This window comes from Panthera tigris, chromosome D2, assembly GCF_018350195.1.
Source record: "Panthera tigris isolate Pti1 chromosome D2, P.tigris_Pti1_mat1.1, whole genome shotgun sequence".
In the NCBI taxonomy this organism is placed as follows: Eukaryota; Metazoa; Chordata; class Mammalia; order Carnivora; family Felidae; genus Panthera; species Panthera tigris.
In genome coordinates this window covers 18346349-18369255 of record NC_056670.1, presented here as the reverse complement: position 1 = coordinate 18369255, position 22907 = coordinate 18346349, and the positions used below count along the sequence as shown (strand labels likewise).

Here is a 22907-nt window from a genome sequence, read left to right as displayed (position 1 = left end):
TTGAGAGAGAGAGAGAGACAGAGCATGAATGGGGGAGGGTCAGAGAGAGAGGGAGACACAATCTGAAGCAGGCTCCAGGCTTTGAGCAGCCAGCACAGAGCCCGATGCGGGGCTCGAACTCACGGACCGTGAGATCATGACCTGACCCGAGGTCGGATGCTTAACCGACTGAGCCACCCAGGTGCCCCATGTTTGTTTGTTTTTTAAATAAGCTCCCCACGCAGCGTGGAACCCAACACGGGGCCTGAACTCAGACCCTGAGATCAATACCTGAGCTGAGATCAAGAACCGGATGCTTTACCGACTGAGACACCTAGGTACCCCAAAGTCCCCTTTGAACTGTGAATGAATTAATGACTTAAAGCAAACAAACTCCAAGTACACTAGGCCATGCCAACCGCAAGAACATATACTTGTAACATGCAGTAAGGATGCCACAAAAATGCAATTCAACTATTCTTTCTAAGGTATTTTGGTGCATTTTTTGTGGAAATCTGTGCAAGATACAGTGGATTAAATTCTTCGTGTTGAATTAAAAATGCACCGGGCAGAAATAGATCCAGATAAATATAGTCCACTGATCTTTGACAAATGAGCAAAGGCAATTCAATAAAGAAAGGATGGTCTTCTCAACAAGTGGTGCTGGAAACACTGGACATCCACATGCAAAAAAAAAAAAAAATGAATCTAGACACAGACCTCATGCCCTTCACAAAAATTACTCAAAATGGATCACAGACTTCAACGTAAAAAACAAAACTATAAAATTCTTAGAAGTTAACATAGGACAAATCCTAGGTGACTCTGGGCTTGGTGATGACTTTGTAGACACAACACCAAACACATGATCCATGAAAGAAAGAACTGACAAATTAGACTTCATTAAAATCAAAAACTTGTGCTCTCCAGAGAGAATGAGAAGATAAGCCACAGACTGGGAGAAAATATTTGTAAAAGACCTAGCTGACAAAGGTATCCACGATATACAAAGAACTCTTAATACTCAACAGTAAGAAAACCACCCGATCACAAAATGGGCAGAAGACCTGAACCCAAAGACCTCACTAAAGATCTACAGGTGACATCACATGTCATCGGGGGGAATGCAAATAAAACGAGATACTTCTGCACACCTAGCGGAAGGATGAAAATCCAAGATTCTGACAACACCTGAAGCTGGCGAGGACGAAGAGCATTGGGAACTCTCATTCACTGCTGGTGGGAATGCGAGATGGCACAGCCACCTTGGAAGGCAGTTCCTTACACCGAACATACTCTTGCCTACGACCCAGCAATCTCACTCCTTTGGGTTTACCCAGAGAGGGGGAAAACTCACGTCGGCACAAAAACCTGCCTGTGGATCTTTGGAGCGTCTTTATTCATAATTGCCAAAACCTGGAAGCAATCGAGATGTCGTTCAGTAGGCGGGTGGGTAAAGAAACCGTGGTACGTCGGACGATGCAATATTAGTCCGTGCTAAAACGAAACGAGCGATCAAGTCCTGAAAGGGCACAGAGGAACACTAAATGCCACCAACGAAATGAAAGATGCCTATCTGAACTAGATGACGCTCTGGAAGAGGTGAAAGTATGGAGACAGTAAAAAGATCAGTGGTCACCAGGGGTTAAGGGAAGGGAGGAATAGGCAGAACACAGAGGACTTTTAGGGCAGTGAAAGTATTCTGTATGATACTGTAATGATAGATGCATGTTCCAACCCATGGGATATACAACACCAGTGAACGTAATGTAAACGATGGACTTTGGACTTTGGGTGATAATCACCTGTCAGTGTTGCTTTGTCAATGATAACAAATGTGCCGCTCTGGTGGGGGATGCTGATGGGGAGGCTGTGCTCGCGTAGAGGCAGGGAACATGTGGGAACTCCCTATACTCTCTGCTTAATCTTGTTGTGAACCTAAAATTCCTCTAACAAATCTTCTATTAATAAAAAAGAAAAAAAAAGAAAAAAGGAGGGAAGGAGTTGGAGGTAGTTCAACATAGTGAAAATAAAAACAAAGCAAAATGGCCCCGGATACACAACACGTGGTCCACCCATACAACGGAGTATTATTCAGCCGTGAAAAGGAAGGAAGGACCAAAGCATGCTACAATGTGAGCGAATTGTGAAAACGTGCTGAGTGAAACAAGCCAAACATACAAGGCCGCATATTATGTGATTCCTTTTATGCGAACTCCAGTAAAGACGGGAAGACACAAAGCAAACTGTGGTTGCCAGGGGCTGGGGGAGGGAGGGATATGGAAACCGACTGCTTAACGAGTATGGGATTTTCTTTTTGGGCTGGGGGTGGGGGGTGACGAAGATATTTCGGAACCAAGGGGAGGCGGTGGTTGCATAACCCTGTGAATGTACAAAATACCACCGGACTGTAGACTTTAAAACGGTTCACGTTACGTTAGGTGAATTTCACCTCAATAAAAATAAATAAGAAATGAGATATTGGGGTTCGCTAGGTAGATGTAAGGGCATTCTCTGGCACAAAACAAACAAGCATGCTTTTCTTCAAACAGCCCTTCTGATCCTCTCTCGAATATACATAGAATTTGTTGTATTTGTTTTTCAGTATGCTATTCTAAGCAGAAAACATCTAAACATTCTTTAACATTTAATTATTAAATACATTCTAATCAACAAAATAGAATTTCTTGCTTACAGATTCATCATGCGATTATTTTCAACAGTGAGCTTCACAAAAACATTTAAAATCTGTTTCAGCTTCTTGAATCAAGTTCCTATAGCCTTAAGTACCTATCTAGGTTGTAAATGTGGGGAAACCGTGTGGTCACAGATCCCCACCCATCTACCCGCACCTTTTCTCCTCCCTCTGGCCCCAGATGGCAGGTATTGTATCAGGCAGTGACCAGAGGTCATGGGACAGCCTGTGGTTCAGAAAGCAAAGTTACCCTCAAACCTCGAGCACAGACAAAGCCTCAGCAGCAGCTTCCGTAACTGGGGGAGGGAATTAACTCCCAGTCAGTCACCCGGTACACCGTATTTCCCACCTACTCCTGTATAAGACACAGCTGCGAACTTGTCAGGACAAAAACTAAGGCAGTGAAGACCCCAAAACAAAGCTTCTGTCGGGTCAAGAATTTTGGAGAAAAGCAGGTGCGAGGAGCGGAGGGACTAAGAAAGATCAAAGCAGCTTGTGGCAGAAAACAGAAGACTGGGGGAGGCTGGGGAGGACAGCAGACTGCAGTCAAGCGTGGGATGTGAAAGAAAGGCCGCAGAGAGGGTAAGTGGTAGAAGGTAAATCCACCGTCGGGCAGGACAGAAGACTGAAGGAACACGACCACCCAGGTGTGAGACCCTGTGGCCCAGCAGGCTCATCCCAGGGGTGGAGAGGAGAGCAACCCCACCTCACCGGGTCCTCTCGAACTGACCCTCTCACTTCCCAAGTCACTTAGCACCCTGACCGGTCTGAATCAGGTTTTTCTTCCAGAGCAGCCCGCAGAACTAACATGCTCTTTTCAGGGATCTCTCAAAATCTCAGTCCAGAAAATATCCTCATTTGCCAGCCAACGTCTAAGGAAAAGCCTCTAGCTTTAAGCCTGAAAATAAAAGTCTTGGGTTGAGATGCCACGGTGGGATACCAGAGTTCCGCTGGCCAGACCTCAAGCTATTTATCTAACCTTTCTATCTCAGTTTTCAGGGAAGGAGGAAAACAAAAGGCAGGAAATCATTTGTCCCCTGTTGGCTGGGCATGCAGGCGAGGTACAGGAAAGAAAACTTTCATAGACTTCACACAGCTTGTCTCCAAGAACTTGCTTCCCTTTGGCCAGGATTCAACAACAGAAGCTGAACTTCGAGAGATTCTGGACCAAGGCAAGCGACTCTGCTTCACGCACTTTCTGATTTATACTTACGACTATTCATCAGTTTTGAATGTGGTTGACTTGGTACAAAAGGAATTTTATTTCACGGTGATTTGTCAGTCGGGTAACTACCAGAGCCACAGGAACCGTGGGTTTTGTGTGCACACCTGTTCAGTACTGTCCTTCCTTCCACCTCCTAGGTCCCAGAGCCCCCACCTGCTGATCCCACCTCCTAGGACCAGAGCCAGCAAGCTGTGTTAACATACAAGTTGGAAAATACGGCTCCAGTATGACCCTGAGCTCAATGAGCCACAAGAGGCCTATGAAAATCCTCACCTTCCCAGCCAAGGAACTGCTCACCTACATGGCAAGATCGCACCCATATCTTTACATCTTCTTTCAGAGGCAATTTGGACTAACATTCTAGGAAATGTTTTTTTCAGTTGAAGTTAACTGACGAGAGGTGGTGTAATGGCAAAGTTAAATTATTACTGCAGAGACAATAAGCTGAGTTTTAATTTGTAACTCCCAAGCCTATTTAAATTATATACCTCCAGTGCTTAATCCAACCCAGAAAGCATACATTAGGAAGGAAGAGAGTTCACCCACGGTCATGTGGGCACTGCCCATCAGCAGCCCTCCTTTGTACAGGACAGAAAGCACAATCAGGTTCCCGGAGAGTCCCGTCTGTCAAATGAAGAAAATGAAGACACCTCAGGTAGGAGCCAGAAACCTAAATGCAAAAAGCGTAAATATGGCCTATAGTCTCTTTTTTGCATTTAACTATCACAACAAGGTTTTCCCAGAACACTAAGTTTTAATCTGAATTTCAAATAAAAAACTACTTTGGAAAGATCACAGTATTGAAGGAAATGATCTCATCAATGTGAAAACCTAGAAGCTAAGTCACCCATCAGATTCCTATTTTATTCAACGGACTCGGTTTGCAAAGGAAAACACGATATTAAGGCCTCCCTGCCTAACAACAAGACGAATGCACAGCAAGCATATGCATTTATGTATCTTAATGTGATGCCCTGAGCAAAGGCTAGACAAGAAGTTGGAGTCCTGTCTCTGATCTGCCTTGAGCTTTGTTAGGTACATGGTCTTTAGTAATGCTGCCTCATCTGGGCCTGTTTCCTCTGTGTCCCTAAATCATGACCATTACTGAATCACCTCTGAAGTTCTTTCCCATTTGAACATGGTATAGATTTCCCGCTCGTGGTGATTTTCTAGTTCAGTGTTGTATTTGAGTTCATTGCGATCAATGAGATCATTTTTGTCATACTTTTTTCTTGAAACACACTGAAGTTATTTCGGTTAATCCCCAGTGGGTCTCAAACTGCCTGCATCAGAAGCGACCTGGGGGCCTGTTAAAACAGATTGTGGCTGGGCGCAGCCCCAGAGCATTGGATTTGTAGGCCTGGGGTGCAGCTGAGGGTCTACACTTCTAGACAGTTCCCCGGTGAGGCGGACGTGGCTGGTCTGGGCCATGTTGGGGATCTGCCTGCCCCGACGCGTGTTGGTCTCATCGCCCACCGCCGCTTAGTCCCATGTAGTGGTTTCCTCTTCTTTCACAAAAATGAACTCTCAGAACTAATCTTGAAGTGGAACAGAATTATTTTCTATTTACGGCAAAGTCAAGGGAATACAAATCTGTTTCAGTCGTAACATCTGTCCTTTGCACTCTTTTCAAAATGATCGACTTACTGCTCCAAAGAAGCCAGCCCGAGCAAACGCCTCTTTCCTTGCCAACCGCATCACGTGGTCCACTTTGCTGGTGTATTTCTCTATTTCTGTTATTTCTTTCCCAAAAGCTCGAACAGTTCTTATATTTCCAATACTTTCCTCAGCTAGCTGGGAGAATAATAAATACATTTCAGGGGAGGAAAGTCACATTCCAAGATTTCTAGAGCTAAGTTAAAATGGGGCTCTCATTTTTAAGACATTAAAATAGATTACAAAGCAGAGTATATGAACAATTTTATTTTTGGAAACAAATATATTTTTGTTATATTTACACATTTACACGCCATATATATGTAGATAGAAAGGCAAATGGGGGCTAATAGATACTGAAGTATATATATATTTTTAAAGTTGACTTATTTTGAGAGAGACAGAGAGAGTACGAGCAGGGTAGGGGCAGAGAGAGAGAGAGAGGAGATACAGAAAGAATCCCAAGTAGGCTCTGTGTGGTCAGTGCAGAGACCAGCGTGGGGCTCGAACTCACAAAACTGTGAGATTGTGAGTTGAAATCAAGAGTTGGATGCTTAACCGACTGAGCCACCCAGGTGCCCTGTGAAATATATTTTTATACAGAGAAAAAGATAGATAAAAAGGATAGACTCCAAAAATGTTAATACCATTCATTCTGAGAGGTAGAGTTATATGTGTTATTTTTTCTCCTGATATTTTCAAGTTCTCAATTATAAACACCCATGTTTTTTGTAACATGAAAATGTAACAGCTATGTTTAGTTTTTAAAAAATGCAATACTGGATAGCATTGCAAAGCTTCACTTATCAATTAACGAAGGACAGAATGTCACACAGACACTATTTTCAAAATATAATGAGCTTTTCGATCCTATAAGAAACAGTGATGGTAAAGAACTAGAGAGTTCACACAATGTTTAGTCAAGTGGGATCTACTTCAAGGTGTGGGTAGTAATCTAGTCTAGAAGGCAGGGTATTTTAGGTTTCTAGGATTCTAGCCTATTCTAGAAGGATAGAATCTATAGGATTCTAGCCTATAGAAACCTAGTCTGGGTTTCTAGCCTTCTTGAGGGCTCCCTTAAGGAAAAGTTCAGTACTTTTTTGAAAAGCAGAAGCACATCTCCTCCAAGCGGAGACCACGTAAGGGAAGGGCTTTTACCTGAGTGGTCTGTGCCAGGGAATCCTGCATAACTTTGGTTAGCTTCTGTAGGTAACGTCCATAAATCACAGCAAGGATGGATATTGGAGGCACCACACTCAAAACAAAAGTGGCCAGTTGAGGTGAGACATAAAACTGTCAAAAACAAAAGCCAAAAGGTGTTAGGTGTTTGTTACATAGAGCAGCAAGACACTTTCATTACCTACTACAGGTGTGTGTGTGTGTGTGTGTGTGTGTGTGTGTGTGTGTGTTATTCAGACACCTTCAAGCTTCATAAAATCCCCTGAGCACTGAGCACACCACACAGGGGTAATACGGACAAAGCTGCTGAAGAAAGGATGGAAATATTTTACCGTCCAGTGCTGGACCACAGCCAGTACAGTGCTGTGTGCACATTAGACCATGCTGTCCAACGAGAGAGGGGGGGAAAGGCAGGACAGGAGTGAAGGAAGGAGGCCCAGGCTGCTCTACGCTGGCCAGACCACACCAGGAATTCTGTATTCAAGTCTGGATCCCCTCTAAGGCACTGAATGACCAGAGCAACGTCGCACTGAAATGGCCAAGACGGCAAAGACACCACAAAACCCCGTATCAATCGACGATCAGGTGAAAGTAGGACTAACAAGTGGAAGAAGAGCTGGAGCTGTTTCCAGGGCTCAGAGGACTGAAGTCTCGGCAGGAGGGATGTGGACTCAACCTAAGAAGTTTCTAGCAACTGGAGCTGCTCAAGGAGGAAATAATCAACTTCTATAGACATAACATAATGGGGTTCCTGCCAACCCTGCAGTTCGCTGATTGGATTTTCAATGGTACCAGCGTCTCTTCAACAAATGGTTAAAATCCGCCAAATCTCATCTGCACGGGAAATAGTACAGTCGGCATGAGGCTTTCTTAAAACGCTGAGGAAAAGTCGCAGACCGAAACGTACAGTGATAAATGGATCAGCCAATCGTTCATTCAACAGCCCGTTACTGAACGCCTACAGACAGCTCACACTATTCCAGGCCCCTGGGAGACAGCTGATCCATGTGGAGTTTTATCAGAGTGACAGCTAGATAGCAGATGGGTAAAAGAGAGAGACACACAGAGGATAACTGCAGGTGTAATAGGGTCTTACAAGGGCAAGTGCCCAAAGGCCCTGAGGCAGGAAGGTGGTTGGCACCTTTGACCACTTATGGACCGATCCACCCTGAGCACACAGGCCGTGCAGTCCAGCAGGTCACCTGCAGGCCATGTGCAGGGGCAGGGATGCAATTAAGGCAGGCCTCACAGTTCCGGGGCCTGAATCCGACAGAGCTCAAGCAAACCAACTGCATGGGGCGTCCTCTGCGGTGGGGCCGGAACAGCCATCAGAATGTCTCGGCACCACCCACCTCTCTCTGCTCTGGTTCCGTGCTTGGTAATAAGTCTTTGAAGCCTAACGCAGGGTCTTGTCACCAAAAAAGGAGCATTTGGAAGAGCAGGAACACACATTTTTTTTTTTTAAACGTTTATTCATTTTTGAGAGACAGAGAGAGACAGAGCACGAGTGGGGAAGGGGCAGAGAGAGGGAGACACAGACTCTGAAGCAGGCTCCAGGCTCTCAGCTGTCGGCACAGAGCCCGACACGGGGCTCGAACTCACAAACTGCAAGGCCCTGACCTCAGCCGAAGTCGGACACTCAACCGACTGAGCCACCCAGTCGCCCCAGGAACACACATCTTACTGTAGGAAGGAAGATCCCGTAATGTAAATTACTAAACTTGCAGTCTGGTATAGACATTACTAGGTTCTTGTCAGCAGACTTATCAGAGGTCAGGTCCAGGGAGCTTGTGAGAAACTAAGGCTACTCTTGTTCCTCCAGGGCTAAAGACCAGGTCCCAGGTGATGCCAACTCATGAGGCTGAATGTTGGTGCCCTCCCCAAATTTATATGCTGAATTCTTAACCCTAGTGTGGCTATATTTGGAGATGGGGCTTCTAAGGAAGTAATTAAAGTGAAATGAGGTCATAAGGGTAGGGCCCTGATGAGATCAGGGTCCTTAAGAAAAGAGACCCCTAAGAGTCTCTAAGAACCTGCACGCAAGCACTGAGGAAAGGCCATGTGACCACCCGTCAAGATGGCGGCCACCTACAAGCCAAGCCAATAGAAGAGACTCACAACGAACCAACTTGGCCAGCACCTTGACCTTCGACTCCAACCTCTAGAATTGTAAGAAGTAAATCTCTGTCGGTTATGTCACCCGCTCTGTGGTACTTTGTTAAGACAGCCTGAGCAGACTAAGGCCCCTTCTGATTAGCCATCGGACTTATTCTGAACTGTCTGAAACTGTTACAGGAAGAGGTTCCCAACTTTTCCTGAGCCCCAGAACTATTGATATTTAGGAATGATGCTTTAGTGCAGGATGGGTCTTCTTGAGAAAACACGGGATTTCACAGCGGCTTTTCATAAATCAGATCTTACCGGCTCAGGTTGGCAGTACGTCCTTCTGCTCTGGACTGAGCGCTGCGTGGCCGCAAAGAGGACAAAAACGCAAGCTGCTCCACCTGGGAGATGGGATCAATTAGAATCTTCACTCTGGGGATCTAGGACTGCACTGCTCACAATGATAGGGCCACATGGCCACTGATCACTGCAAATGGAGCCAGTGTGACTGAGAAACTGAATCCCTAAATTTGTTTAGCTTTCACTAAAATTTAAACTTAAAAACCAATATTTCATTTCTATTCAGTTATTGGTCAAGTTTAGGTCAAGTTCTGGCATGTCAATCTACCTTTTCAATGGCAAATGTTATGACATCTAAATACAGCTGAAATATTTCCAATGAAAATTTAGCATCCGGATTGAGATGCTCCATGAGTATAAAATACACATTGGATTTTGAAATCTTAACATGAAAAAATAATATTAAATATCAGATTAATAATTGTTACAAAAATTACATGTAGAACTGATGCTTTGTTATGCTGGATTAAGTAAAATACTTTATTAAAATTAATCTCATCTTGGGGCATCTGGGTGGCCCAGTCAGTTAAGCATCTGACTTCGGCGCACAGTTTGTGAGTTCGAACCCCACGTCAGGTTCTGCGCGGACAGTGGAAACTCTGCTTCCGATTCTCTGTCTCCCTCTCTCTCTGCCCCTCCCCTGCTTGCTCTCACTCTCGCTCTCTCTTAAGAATAACAAATAAACAGTTAAAAAATCATTTCTTTCTGCTTTTTAAAATGTGTCTACTAGAGGGGCGCCTGGGTGGCTCGATCAGTTAAGTGTCAGAGTCTTGACTTCAGCTCGGGTCAGGATCTCACGGTGCGTGAGATCGAGCCCTGCTTTGGGGTCTGCGCTGACAGCACAGAGCCTGCTTGGGATTCTCTCTCCCTCTCTCTCTCTGCCTCTCCCCTGCTCACACTCTCTCTCTTTCTCTCAAAATAAATAAATAACATTTAAAAATAATAATAAAATGTGGCTACTAGAAAGTTTAAAATGACCTATGTAGTTTGCATTACATTCTAGTGGCCAGCAGCACAGGTCTGAACAGAAACAGGGTTTGAAGAGGCGAGGCAAACAGACGACGGTGCTCAAGCCACCCGGTTAAGGCAGGAAAAGGGGCTGCGGGAGTAGAGAGGGCTCACTTCAGTGGAGTACAGACCCACTCGTGTACAGGATAGAATTTATCGTCTTCCTTATGAAGAGGAAAGGAAACCATCCCTTGGTCGTGTCAAGACAGCAATAGCAGCTTTACTGCATTTTTTGGTGTGGGCCGGGGGGAGGCGGGTGGAATGCAACTTACTTACCTTTCCTCTAACACACAGCTTGGCGCTCAAAGCGCTCCTTCCACCTGTTGCTTTTTTCAGCAACATTCTTTCACACATTCTTAGAAAACCCAGGCAATAATGCAATCTTTCCTAAATGTTAATGGTGCACGCTCCAGATAAGAAGTCATCCTGGAGAAATGAAGGGTGCAGGAGGCCGCACAGGAGGATGCAAGCCCCACATCCCCGTGCCTCTGTGGCAGCACTCCTGGCTAAGTGGCTTACAGGGCGATGAGAACAGCTCAGCTAGAGCTCATCCCCTGACTGACAGGCCCGGCACAGGCCAAAGCCCTGACCAGAAGGCGCCGATGCCAGCCAGGCCGACGTACCATCATGCCAATGCCAATGGAAGCCTGGGCCCCGGCCCTGAGCCCATCCGACAGGTTTTCGGTAATTGAGCGCCCCAGGAGTGCGGTGTCCGAGGAGAGGCGGTTAATCAATTCTCCAGTGCGAGTCTTGTCGAAGAAAGCAACCTCCTGCCTCAGAAGAGAGGAGAATAACGAAGCCCTCAACCTATTCACAATGCGCTGACCTGCAAAAGCAAACAAGAATGGCATCAGCTTGGGTCGAGCCAGCTAACAGGCAGCGGCTCGGGCCGCTGTCGTCAACCTCCTCCCAGCACGTCTGGGGCCCTGCGTCCACCTGCCGGCAACAGGCCCCTCTGAGCCCCAGCACACTGACACGCACACACCGGTAACGAGCACTCTTTCTGCCTCAGGAACCGTGCGGAGACCGTGGATGCGCAGGAGGGGATCTGGGGATAAAACAGAGGATCGCTGATCGCTGAGAGACATTTAAAACAGTGCTATTTACAAATGAGGCTTCCTACGCTAACTTCCCCAAAGCTGATTCTGTTCCCCCTTGGCAATCCTTTTCTGTACTGAGCTCGGCAACGGCAAGGGCCGGTTAATCATCCGCAGAGCGTTTTATGAGCTAAGTGGCGAGCAGCCGACGGAAGAGTCGGGCACCCTGGGCTCTGTGATTTCTGTGGTTGTCACCGGCCTGTTAACAGCCAGGCCTCGTCACGGAAAGGCTGTAAAACACCATCGCCCCAGTGCCCACTAGAGGGGAAACACAAACACGGAGCATGCGCGATTTCCACAGCTCCCTGGAGAAGGCTCAGAACTCCAGCCTCCTGTCCACGGGCTGCACCCGCGAACCTCCCGTAAGACAGGCGGCTTCCCTCCCTTCCACCCACGTACCAGGGGAGCTGAGAAGTGAGTGCCGGATCGAAAAATATTCGCAGCTCCCACGTCTGGCCAGACATGGGGCTTTGTCCCCGCTGGATGGGACTGTGGGAAAAGAGGAACAGGGGGCCCGGAGCGCACGAAACCCCACGTGAGCCCCAGTGCGAATCCTCTGGAATGCCTTGCTCGGCAAGATGAGGGCCCTTTTACCTGAAGTCTGCATGAGGTAGACGCGAACAGTGTTTGCAGCAGCACCGCACAGGAACACGCCGCTGAGCGCCAGGCAGAGGCGGGTCAGGGTATAGCTGTAGTCCACGGTGGGGTTTGTGTAAATGACATCGATGATCTTCCCGAGGAAGAAGGGAGCGGACATGGTGATGACACTGGACATGGCCAGAAACCCAACTGCGGCTAGAAAACACAGGAAGTTCTCAGGCCCGGGGGTGCTTCGGCGAGGGGCGGGGCGCCGAATTCACCAAGCGTCTTGCCCGCAGCAGCTGTTCAGAGCGTGCGCTGCTCAGAGCTTGCGCAGAGCAGGTGCTGCGGGTTTCCTTCTTTCAGCTCCCGGACCCTTGACTAAAGGCAAGAACCAAGGAGCTTCCAGGGACAGAGTGAGGAGGGTGACCGAGCATACCCAAGTAGCCAGAGAAGATGACTTTTGCTTTTACCCAGGTTTGATCCTGTCTTCCTTGCCAGGAATATCCAAGAGCTGACTGTGAAAATCTGAAAATCCGTTCTGGCCTCCCTCCCTGCCGCTTGATCTTGGTGTTTATCTCAGATGAGATTTTTCCTACATTCATGCTACACATGGTTATTCCCTGGCATCTGAACTGTATCTTTGCTTGAAGATCAAGCAACGCAGGTAAATCTCTGAATTATGTATAGTATTTCAAAACTTTAAATAACCTTTGGAAAGCAGTTGCTGTCATCCATGACACATGTGGTATGTTCCCTCTTAATCTTACTGCTTTGGGGAATAAAGCACCAGAGTACTGGCATGATAGGACAATAGATAATAACACAATTGTTCATCCGTCTAAAAAACAGTGGGATAGAGTCTTAACAGAAAGGAAGATACTGAGAAAACCCAATCAGGAACAACACATAAAACAGGTAAGTGCATTCATAATAAGGGAGTGCAAATCTACACTACAAAGGTATTCCAGTTTTCATCTACTGGATTGGCAAAGTCAGAGATCAATAACACACCGTGCTGGAAGAAGCTGTAGGAAAAGGGGCATTTGCACTGTTAGTGGGTGTGCAAAGTGGTACAAATGCAACGGAGAGTGATGCGATCATACCGGCTAAAATGTGAATGTACATTCCCTTTGATCCAGCAATTCTGCCTCTAAGATTCTAACTTCTATGTATACTCCCCTATGTGTATGCAAAACATGTACCCTCACGGATGTTCGTTACAGCATTACTTGTACCAGCGGAACATCCACAAATGGGGAACAAGTTAGATCAATAAAGGAGCATTTATTTTCTGAGTGTTACACAGTTATTAAAAAGAATGGGTCAACTCTATAGGTATTGACGTCACCAAGCTACCATGTTAGTGAAAGCAGCCCAGGACCCAGATGTTAACATTTTCTTGTTGGTTTCGAAGTTTGCATACACACAGGACAACTCCAGGAGAGTAATCAGACGCAGGCAACAAAAGTTCCTTCTTAAGACCAGGGTGACTGGGGGACAGGGTATGTGCTACTGCGTACTTTTGAGCTTGGTCCTATTAGGAACCCACCTAGTACCACCACTATAAAGTCAATGGCGAGGCTCCTAGATGAACACGACATGGACTGAACCCCAGGAGATGAGAGCTCTCACACCCTGCAAGTAGCAATTGCTTCTCTTGGTGTTTTGTCTAATGCTAACACTGCAGTTAAAGGTTATTACTTTCACGTAACCTCAATAAAAAGAATACAGATTGTATTATTTACAATACCAAGTGTCCATCCACAGATGAATGGGTAGTGTGGTACACGCGCGTGCGTGTGCACACACACACACACACACACACACACACACAGTGGAATATTACTCAGCCATAAAAAAGCACGAGGGCTTGCCATTTGCTCTAATATGGATGGACCGAGTGGGTAGTAGGCTGAGCAAGTTTAAGTCAGACAAAGAAAGACAAACAGCACGTGATTTCACTTACATTTGGAGCATAAAAAACAAAACAAATGGACAAACAAAATATTTTAGACTCTTAAATACAGAGAACTGGAGATTACCAGAGGAAAGGTGGGAGAGAGTATTAAGAGACAGATACAGGGGTGCCTGGGTGGCACAGTCGGTCTTCGGCTCAGGTCATGATCTCGCAGTTCGTGAGTTCGAGCCCCGTGTCGGGCTCTGTGCTGACAGCTCAGAGCCTGGAGCCTGCTTCAGATTCTGTGTCCTCTCTCTCTGCCCCTTCCCCGCTCATATTCTGTCTCTGTCTGTCTCTCAAAAATGAATAAACGTTAAACAAAAAATTAAAAAAAAAAGAGAGAGAGATAGATTTAGGAGATGAACTGGAACAAGCTTCCAGTTATAAAATAAATAAGCCACAGAGATGCAGAGTACAGTCTGGGGAATACAGTCAATAATACAGTACTAAATGCTGTTTGGTGACAGATGGCGACTACATTTATCGTGGTGGGCACGGAGTAAAGGGCAGAATTGATGATTCAATATATTACACCTGGAACGAATATAACTTTGCACATCAACTAGACTTCAATCAAAAATATTTGTTTAGACTTAAAAAAGAGCAAAGAGCAGACTCAGTGCCAACGGTTATTTGGCTGGCAGAGCGCTAGGAGAAAGGGGAGGCGTTCAGGGAGGGAACATTTCCCACAATGGCTCTCTTCCTTCCTCGAGGCCTCCTGACATCCTGTTCTGGAGAAGACCTTAGCGGACAACCTTCTGACAACCTTTGTGAAACTACAAATACCCAAACACTGCCTGCATCACTCCCCCTTCCTTCTTCTCCTAGCACTTGCCACCTTCTGGCATTCTAAACGAAAAGTGTCACTTGTTTACTGTCTACTCTCCACTAGGACCTGAAAGATTTTTGTCTGTTTCGTTCACTGCTATCCCCCCACCGCCTAGGGGACAGAGACACAGGAGAAGTTCAATAAACATCTGCTGGATGAATAAACAAATAAACTGAACTGGGGCAAAGAAGGCACAAAAGTCTATCACGCCGAAGCGCCTCAGTGAGCCTAACTAGGAACGGAATATCTGGCGCCTCGGAAAGTCCACATGGAAATGATTCCTTGCACAGAGCCAGAAAGTTCCTGTGTCTGGCTTCCTACCGCACAACCACAGTTTAACTGAATAATGTGAACCTGGTCAAGGGCCGTTTCATTTTGATGCAAGACCTGGGGTCTTGTTTCAAAATGCCACGCTCCTGACGACAAGAGCCCAGAGGGACTGAAAGCCCACCAGGCACGGAGAACGTTTACTCGGGATTCCGCCCAGCACAACCTCAGGGAGCTGGTGGGCTCCAGAGAGAGGCGTCCTGAGGAATGAGGGATTAACCCGAGAGGCCTTTCTGTTTCATCTGTCATCAGTAGCTAGCTAGTCTCTCCAGTCTGCTCTTTCGCTCTGGCAAACGCCTCCACGGGTGCAATGCATGTGACGTGCCAGACGGGTCCATTTCCCCCTCCCTCCTCCCGTCTTTTCATTCAAATGGATGATTCCAAATCAGGATCTGGAGTTCGTGAATGAAATGCCCCATGATTTAGATTCTGAACCCGAGTTCTGACACAGTCATAATAACGATTACGAACAGGAAAGAATTTAGTTGAATCCAAACTCATTCCAGGATATCCCCTTTTTCCTTTTAATTAAAAAAAAAAAAAGATTATCAGCCTGTTTTATTGCCATTTGTGTCCTTCTCCTACAATGCAGGACACAAAAGTAAAATAAAATAGACAAAAGTAAATGAACGTAGACAAAAGTAAAATAAAAGATTTTTTCAGCTTTCAGTTAGATGGATTCTTTTTAATGGACATCTTCCCTACATACCACTGTCTTTGACATTAGTGAATAATTTAGATTTGAACCAGAACTATTGTTCCAGATTCCTCCCTAAACCCAACATGCCAAGGACACTGCAACCCTTCTGAAATTCTTCAACTGTTTTCCATGGTTAAGCCTCTTGCCTGATGGGACCCAGCAACTGTTATGTATTTCTTGACAGATTTCTTCAGGTATCTTCCTATTATCCTCGTTCTACTGAACCACGGCATCCAAAAAGTGCAAGAAATATTCTTCAAAGGGAGGAGGGAAGAAATCCTAAAACGCAGTTTACTCATGAAAGCACAGAGGTTTTGGGGTGGGTGGAAGAAGCTGTACAGCATGACCCCCAGCTGCTGGACATAGAACCAATCTTTTAGTGACGCATCTGACCATCAGGCCGGTACAGCTATCCCCAGTGTCGTTCCAGGACTAAAGACAAAGCACAAAAATGAGCCCCCACCACGATCTGAAGCCTCTGATAGGCATTATCTCCTTGAATCTTCCCAGCGCCCCTCTTATCCTCATTATTTTAGAGGCAACTCCAGCAAAGAGGTGAGGGCGCTTGCCCAAGGTCACCCAGTTCATATGGTACAGAACCCTGTTCTGACACAAAGCCTTCCTCTTCTTCCTACATTCCAAGCAGAGAAATCGGCATGAGCCTGGGGTTGGGGCAGGCCAGGAAGCAGCAGAAGGGCTGCAGGACAGAGCTGGAATAGGGACCTCGTGACACAAAAGCAGCCCTGAGAAATAAAGTGGAGAGGTGGGGGGCTCCAGATTATGAAGTGGAACAGGGAATTTGCAGTATGGCAGGCTGTCAGAGGGCTTTAGGCTGGCGAGTGCTACAGGCAGCTTTGCATTTTAAATGTCCCGCTCTGGCTGCAGAGTGAAAGGAGAGAACTGGAGGCCAGCATGACCGCAGACGGAGACTGCTTAGGGCGTGGTGTTCCAGGGTTTCAGGCAAGGGGGACTGGGGGAACTAGGGTGGGGACAGAGGGGACAAGGAAGGTGACAAGGACTGGAGATGTTTTTAGGAACGAGGCTCCAGAGGACCCGAGAATTGACCGGATTTGGGAAGCGTGTTAGGCGGGTAGGTTCTAAACTGAGACCTAGCTCTGCCATCTAGCTGTTGGACCTTCAGTGAGTCACTCAACCTCTCTGTGCCTCAGTTTCTTCATCTGTAAAATGGCAATAAAAATAATACCTCTTTCATAGAGATACCACAAGGAGAAAATTCAGTACATACATGTAAAGCATCTGGTACGGTGCCCGATATCTAGCAAACAATACATAGTAGATATCACTTCCGTTGTCCTCATCACAAGGAGTCAAGAATGTCTCTGGCTTTGGCAAAGGGGTTCACACAGCAGCCCACTCTCTGAGAGAAGTGGCAGCAGAAAAGGCAGTTTGGGGGAGGAAGGCAACTTTGGATTTTGGACATGTTGAGTTTTCAGGCATCTGGGAGACATTTTCGTGGATGCAAGGTGGGTACCATGGGGAACAAAGGAGTAGAAGATACTCCAGGTTCGAGGGTGAGGTGAAGAAGCCTGGCATCTAAACTGGATAGGGAAGGAAGTGAAGACGCGAGGGGCTGGCAGACTAGCAGGAAGCAGAGCATTTAGGAAACTTCTTAGGTTCATGCAGAACAAAGACCTTCCAGACTGTCAGCACGCGCTGAAGACTGAGGCATCTGGGTCATATTTGCAATCGGGGGGGGGGGGGCTGCCTTTGCCTCCAGTACTCTCTGCTCAGTGGACATGACGGCCACCTATGTAATTTTATTATTTTTTTTGTTTATTTATTTTTGAGAGAGAGAGACAGAGAGACAGAGAGACAGAGACAGAGCACCAGTGGGGGAGGGGCAGAGAGAGAGGGAGACCCAGAATCCGAAGCAGGTGCTCCAGGCTCCGAGCTGTCAGCACAAAGCCCGACGTGGGGCTCGAACTCGTGGACCGCGAGATCACAACCTGAGCTGAAGTCGGACGCTTAACCGACTAAGCCACCTATGTCATTTTAAATCTTCTAATAGCCACATTAAAAGAGTAAAAGGGAGTGGGTAAGATTAATTTTAACAACACACTTGATCCAATATATCCAAGTTATTAAACAACACGTAATCTACATAAAAATAATAGCGAACCCTACAATGATACTTCACTTTTTTTTTCTTCATACCAAGTTCTTTTAAAATCTGGTATGCACTTTCCACTTAAATCAATGCTAACACGTTTCATAGCACAGCTACAGAACGTTAAGGTGTTCTCTGATATATGGTGTCTCCAGAGCAAACAAACATCCCCCGCTTTCTGGAGCAGTCCCCATTTCAAAGGTACAGCCTCATGTGCCAGTTAGTACTGTCCTTGTCAGAGCCTCTGTCCTGACTGGGGACTTCAGGGAATAGTCGCTCTCAGCACGGCTCATCCGCTCCTTGTGTACCGTATTCACTGGCTTTATCACTTCATTGTTTTTGGTCACTTCATAAAATATAACTTATACATTCAGCAAAAGCTCCCGGTGGGCATGGGGTTCTCAGAATGGCCCTAATCTCAAAGCACACAGCCCTTATCAGTATTTTAAGTGAGAGGCACCCTCCCAGGTCCTCCACAGAGGCCTCAACTGAACAGTGTGGGTGGAGGGGTGTGGTGTATCTTGCACAGTGTAACCGGGAACCTGCCTGGCAAGGTGTCTCTGTGTGCACCTCCAGGTTGGCACTGTGGTCACGACCCCACAGGACCCCAACGGCCCACACACCTTACGGCTGAGATCAGCTCGCGCAGTGCTCCCTGCCCCTAACTCAATGGGATGGTCAGAGCCCTCCACCGCCCCCCTCTATCTGCCAGGCGCAGCAAGGGGCTCTGACAAATGACTTCTTATCCCAGCAGTCCACTGGGGGCTCCTCTGTGAGCTCCTGTATCTTTGAAGACTCCTTCTGGCCAAGGGGATAAGAGGAAGAGTTATCAGTGAGACCCGAGAGCACCGCTGTGGGCCACAGCTGTAGGAAGATGGGCTGCGGGTTCCTCTAGCAAGTGGGTAGCAGGGGAGGGGGCACAGGGGCGGGTGAGGGGCTGCAGTGCCTCTAGAAGACCTGGGGGGGGGGGAGAGGTGGGTGACGCTACGACCGCTCTCTGCACACACACAACATCTGGAAACAGTTCAAATGGCAGACCCTGATGTTACAGTTTCTGACACAAATTACTTAAGATCCAACTTTCCCGGTCACGCACTTCAGGTGGCATACTCCGCAAATTGCTGAAGACAGAGGAAAATGTCGTTAATCAGATGTACGGCTGAATTGTTAAAAAAGGACGTTTGCGTTTGTGTTCCTAAAAACCAGCATGTTAACATTGGAATTCCTTCTCTGCAGCTCGGGTTTTTTTTTTTTTTGGTCTCTTGATTATAACACACACATGCGCGCGCACACACGCACACAGCTCTTTATCTGTAGCATTTCGAAGAGCTGTGCCAACATCTGAGGCTGCCCTTATGATGATAAGTTACAAATTAATGACGACAGGACACCCCACTTCCTTTTAATCCCACAAATGCCAACATCCAGATTGGCTTCAATATATCATACACAATGACTTTTGAGGAAACCGTATGTCCTAGTAAGGGTTTTTCATCAGATTTCCTTATAAGGTACAACACGTGCTGATCGTCCGTTTAGAAGAATTAGTGAACCAACCTCAGCCTTTCTCGGATTAAATGTTCACAATTATTCAGCGAGGCAGATCAAACCAGCTCTTCTTATAATAAAAGGCGGTGCAGCCCTTGCTTTACTTCTCCACATACCAGCGCGGTGGGACATGTGGGAACAGAGTAAGAAGGTACAGGGATGATGGGCACGCGAGATGCGGGGCGAGGCTACTCATGGTGCCGAGCCCACGTGGGCACCAGCAAAGCCTGGCACCTAAAAAACCTTCTCAGCGCCTCATATCTCAGAAAGAAAACAAAACCGGGCACCCGGGTGGCTCAGCCGGTTACGTGTCCAACTCTTGGTTCCGGCGCAGGTCGTCTCACGGTTTGTGAGATCGAGCCCCACGTGGGGCTCTGTGCTGACAGCGTGGAGCCTGCTGGGGCTTCTCTCTCTCCCTCGCTCTCTGCCCTTCCCCCACTCACTCGCACGCTCTCTCTCTCTCTCTCTTAATAAATAAATAAACTTTAAAAAACCCTGGTTTTCCTGGCACTTACTTTGAGTTGCATATGGGAATGGCAGACACACCCTGTAGGGTTCAGGGTCTCTACATTTGGGCCTCAATCTGGGCCTGGTTGTACCATTATTTATTCTTCTACCTCAGGCACTCGGAGCCCCTGCTCTAGGCAGCACACATGCTAAGAACTAGACAGAATTAGACCCAGCGCCATTCTCAAGCAGCTCACAGTCCAGTGGGATCTTCCAGTCTCAAAATGTTCTTTTTTTAAAAAAAAATTTTTTTTTAACATTTATTTATTTTTGAGACAGAGAGAGACAGAGCATGAACAGGGGAGGGTCAGAGAGAGGGAGACAGAGAATCTGAAACAGGCTCCAGACTCTGAGCCGTCAGCACAGAGCCTGACATGGGGCTTGAACTCACGGACCGCGAGATCCTGAGCTGAAGTCGGCCGCTTAACCAACTGAGCCACCCAGGCGCCCCTCAAAATGTTCTTTTAATAGAATAAAAGATCTTTATTTCCATCAAAATCTACATACAATCAACTGAGCCATGACATAAATTCTGTCTACCTCCGTGATACCAAGAATTCCCCTAAGCTTCAACAGTAAGAAGAGAAACATTCTCTCCCTAGCTGCCCTCCTCCATAGCACCAACCTGCCCTACATTGCAAATGACTCTCTTGGAAAATCTTTTCTAAAGCAGTGGATTTGCGGCAAAGTGTGTGGGATTCTCACTGTTTCAAGGGCTGCATCGGACAACCTCACAGGCCTCGATCCCAAGCCCTCATCACGGTTGCAGTTTTCTCTCCAGTCATATGATTATTTCATTTATGTTTCTTCCCCACTAAGCTGAAAGCCCTAGGAGGAACAGGAACTGTGTTTCTTTCTGCTCACCCATGCAACCCCATGGCCCACCAGACACTGAGGGGGCTCAATAAATATTTATTAAAGAAATGAAGATTTAGGGAAATCTCAGAAACTTTTAAATCTTAAAAGGCCAACATTTCCCGAATTATGGTGAAAAACGAGGAGCTATAGAAAATTGTTCTGAAACATTCATTTTGGGGCGCCTGGGTGGCTCCGTCGGCTGAGTGCCTGCCTTTGGCTCAGGTCGTGATCCCTCGATTAGTGGGTTCAGCCCCAAGTCAGGCTCTGTGCAGACAGCAAGAAGCCTGCTTCAGATCTTCTGCCCCCCTCTCTGTCCCTCCCCGGCTCACGCTCTCTCAAAAAAATACACATTTAAAAACATTCACTTTTATTTCTTTAAAAAATTACTCAATTATGATTTAGTTGGGGTTTGGTCTATAGTTTGCTCAAAGTTTCTGGAGTTTACAGATCACTGATGGTAGGCAGTGTTTGATTTTTTTTTTGAAGAGCTAGTAACTTCCTGCTTACCATTGAGGGAGGCAAAAAGCACATGAGACAAATCTGAAAGGCTTAGATTGTTTTACTTCACATAGCAAAAAAAAAAAAAAAAAAAAATGCTGTTTAATAAACTTGTCTAAGGCAAAAAATGTTTTTAAGTACTATCAGTGTATAATACAAAATAGGTATATTTTTGGCTAGAATAAATTTCACAATGAAGAGGGCGGGGGACGCGGCCCATTCTGAGAATACTGGCAAATGCCAAAGCAGAACAGACCCAAAGTTTTCAATAATGAAATACTGCTCCACTCGTATCATGTGTCAAGCTGAGAAACATAAAACACAACTCGGCCAACCTGAACGCTCGACAGTGCTACCGGGAGGTGAGCGCTCCACCCAGCCCTTCTTGGTGGAGATCCCCAGGTAAGAGGCCAGCCCGTCCCTACAGCCAGTGTTACAAGTGGCCCAGGGTCTCTCTGCAGCCCCCGCGGTGTCCCCTCTCGGCGGTCGCGGGACCACGCGCTTTGTAAGGGGTGCTGACCAGCGTTGGGAAGAGAACGGACGGAGAAAAAGCCCTACCTGCCAGCCTCCCGCGCTCCGGATACGCCAGCCCCAGAAGTTTCCGGGCATCCGAACGCCTGGCCGCCGCGGAGCGCATTCGCGAGTCGTCTCTGGGAGTCGCCGCGGCCGCAGGCAAAGCCGGCCCGCGCTGCCTGGCCTCGTCCCCGACCCGGGCGGCCACTGCTGGGCCGCCCGGGAGCCCGGCGCGCGGGAGCCGCGCAGCGCCGGGCCCGGCGAGCCCCCAGCACCTGCAGGCGCCGGGGGGCCGCGCCCACAGCCCCAGGAGCCGCGCGAGGCCTGCTCCGCCCCCGGGGCCGCGGGGACCCCCGTTCGGGTAGCCGCTAGTCCAGCGGCGCGGGCCTCGCGCGGCTCCGGCATCCCCGAGGAGCCGCGGCCTCGCGCCCCAAGGCCGCGCCGGCCAAAGGCCCGTCAACTGCGGCCGGGGCCCCGGGACACGGGCGCCCGGGGCCCACGTTCTGGCGGCCGGGCTTCGCCACACGAGCAGCCGCAGCGGCCAAGCAGGGGGGCCGTGCATGGCGCCGCGTCCGCCCCGTGCGCCTCAGCCTGCCCGGCCCGGTGCGCACAGAGGCCGAGGACCCTCCCGGCCCGGCCGAGCAGAGGGCGTGAACGCGGCGCCGCCCGCAGCCCCGCCCGTTGTCACCCGCCGTCACCCTTCTCCTCGGGCCCCCGGCCCCCGCGCACGCCCCGGGTCGCGCCCGCCCCATGCCCGTCCTAGCCGCGGCCCTCCGCCCGCACGGGTCCCCGCCCCCGAGGGCGGCGACCCGGGCGCCGCACCACACCCCCTCCAAGCAGCCCCCTCCCGCCTCGGGGGTCCTTCCCCGCAGCGCCCCCCACCGGGCTGCCGAGCGCGGAGCGCGGAGCCGGCGGCGCCAAAGACCGGGCTGAAGAAAGCGTCGGGCGCTGCTGCGCCTGCGCACTATCGTGCGGGGAGCTTTTTCGCGCTTCTCAGTCCCTTCCCGTAAAAGCCTGCGAGCCCTTTCTCACGCCGGACGACTCCGCGGAGCGCGCAGACCGGATCACACGATGACCGGTGAAGGGATGCGGCGGCCCGACAGCGAGCTGGTCTGGGCTCGGGGAGGGTCCGCGGCCCCGGCGACCCTGGCTGGGGCC

The 22907-nt window shown here is 48.2% G+C and overlaps 1 protein-coding gene across 1 annotated transcript in view; it reads right to left on the bottom strand.

Annotated features, from left to right (window-relative positions):
• ABCB10 (ATP binding cassette subfamily B member 10) overlaps positions 1–22398 on the bottom strand; it is a 33609-nt gene extending 11211 nt beyond the window's left edge. The window contains exons 1-6 of the mRNA XM_007086000.2: positions 21795–22398; positions 11897–12097; positions 10829–11031; positions 6714–6848; positions 5547–5693; positions 4388–4523 (exon numbers count right to left, since the gene is read on the bottom strand). Coding sequence (XP_007086062.2) covers positions 4388–4523; positions 5547–5693; positions 6714–6848; positions 10829–11031; positions 11897–12097; positions 21795–22311 — 1339 coding nt within the window. The 5' untranslated portion in view covers positions 22312–22398. The remainder of the gene's footprint in view (positions 1–4387; positions 4524–5546; positions 5694–6713; positions 6849–10828; positions 11032–11896; positions 12098–21794) is intronic.
• Positions 22399–22907: the final 509 nt, after the last annotated feature.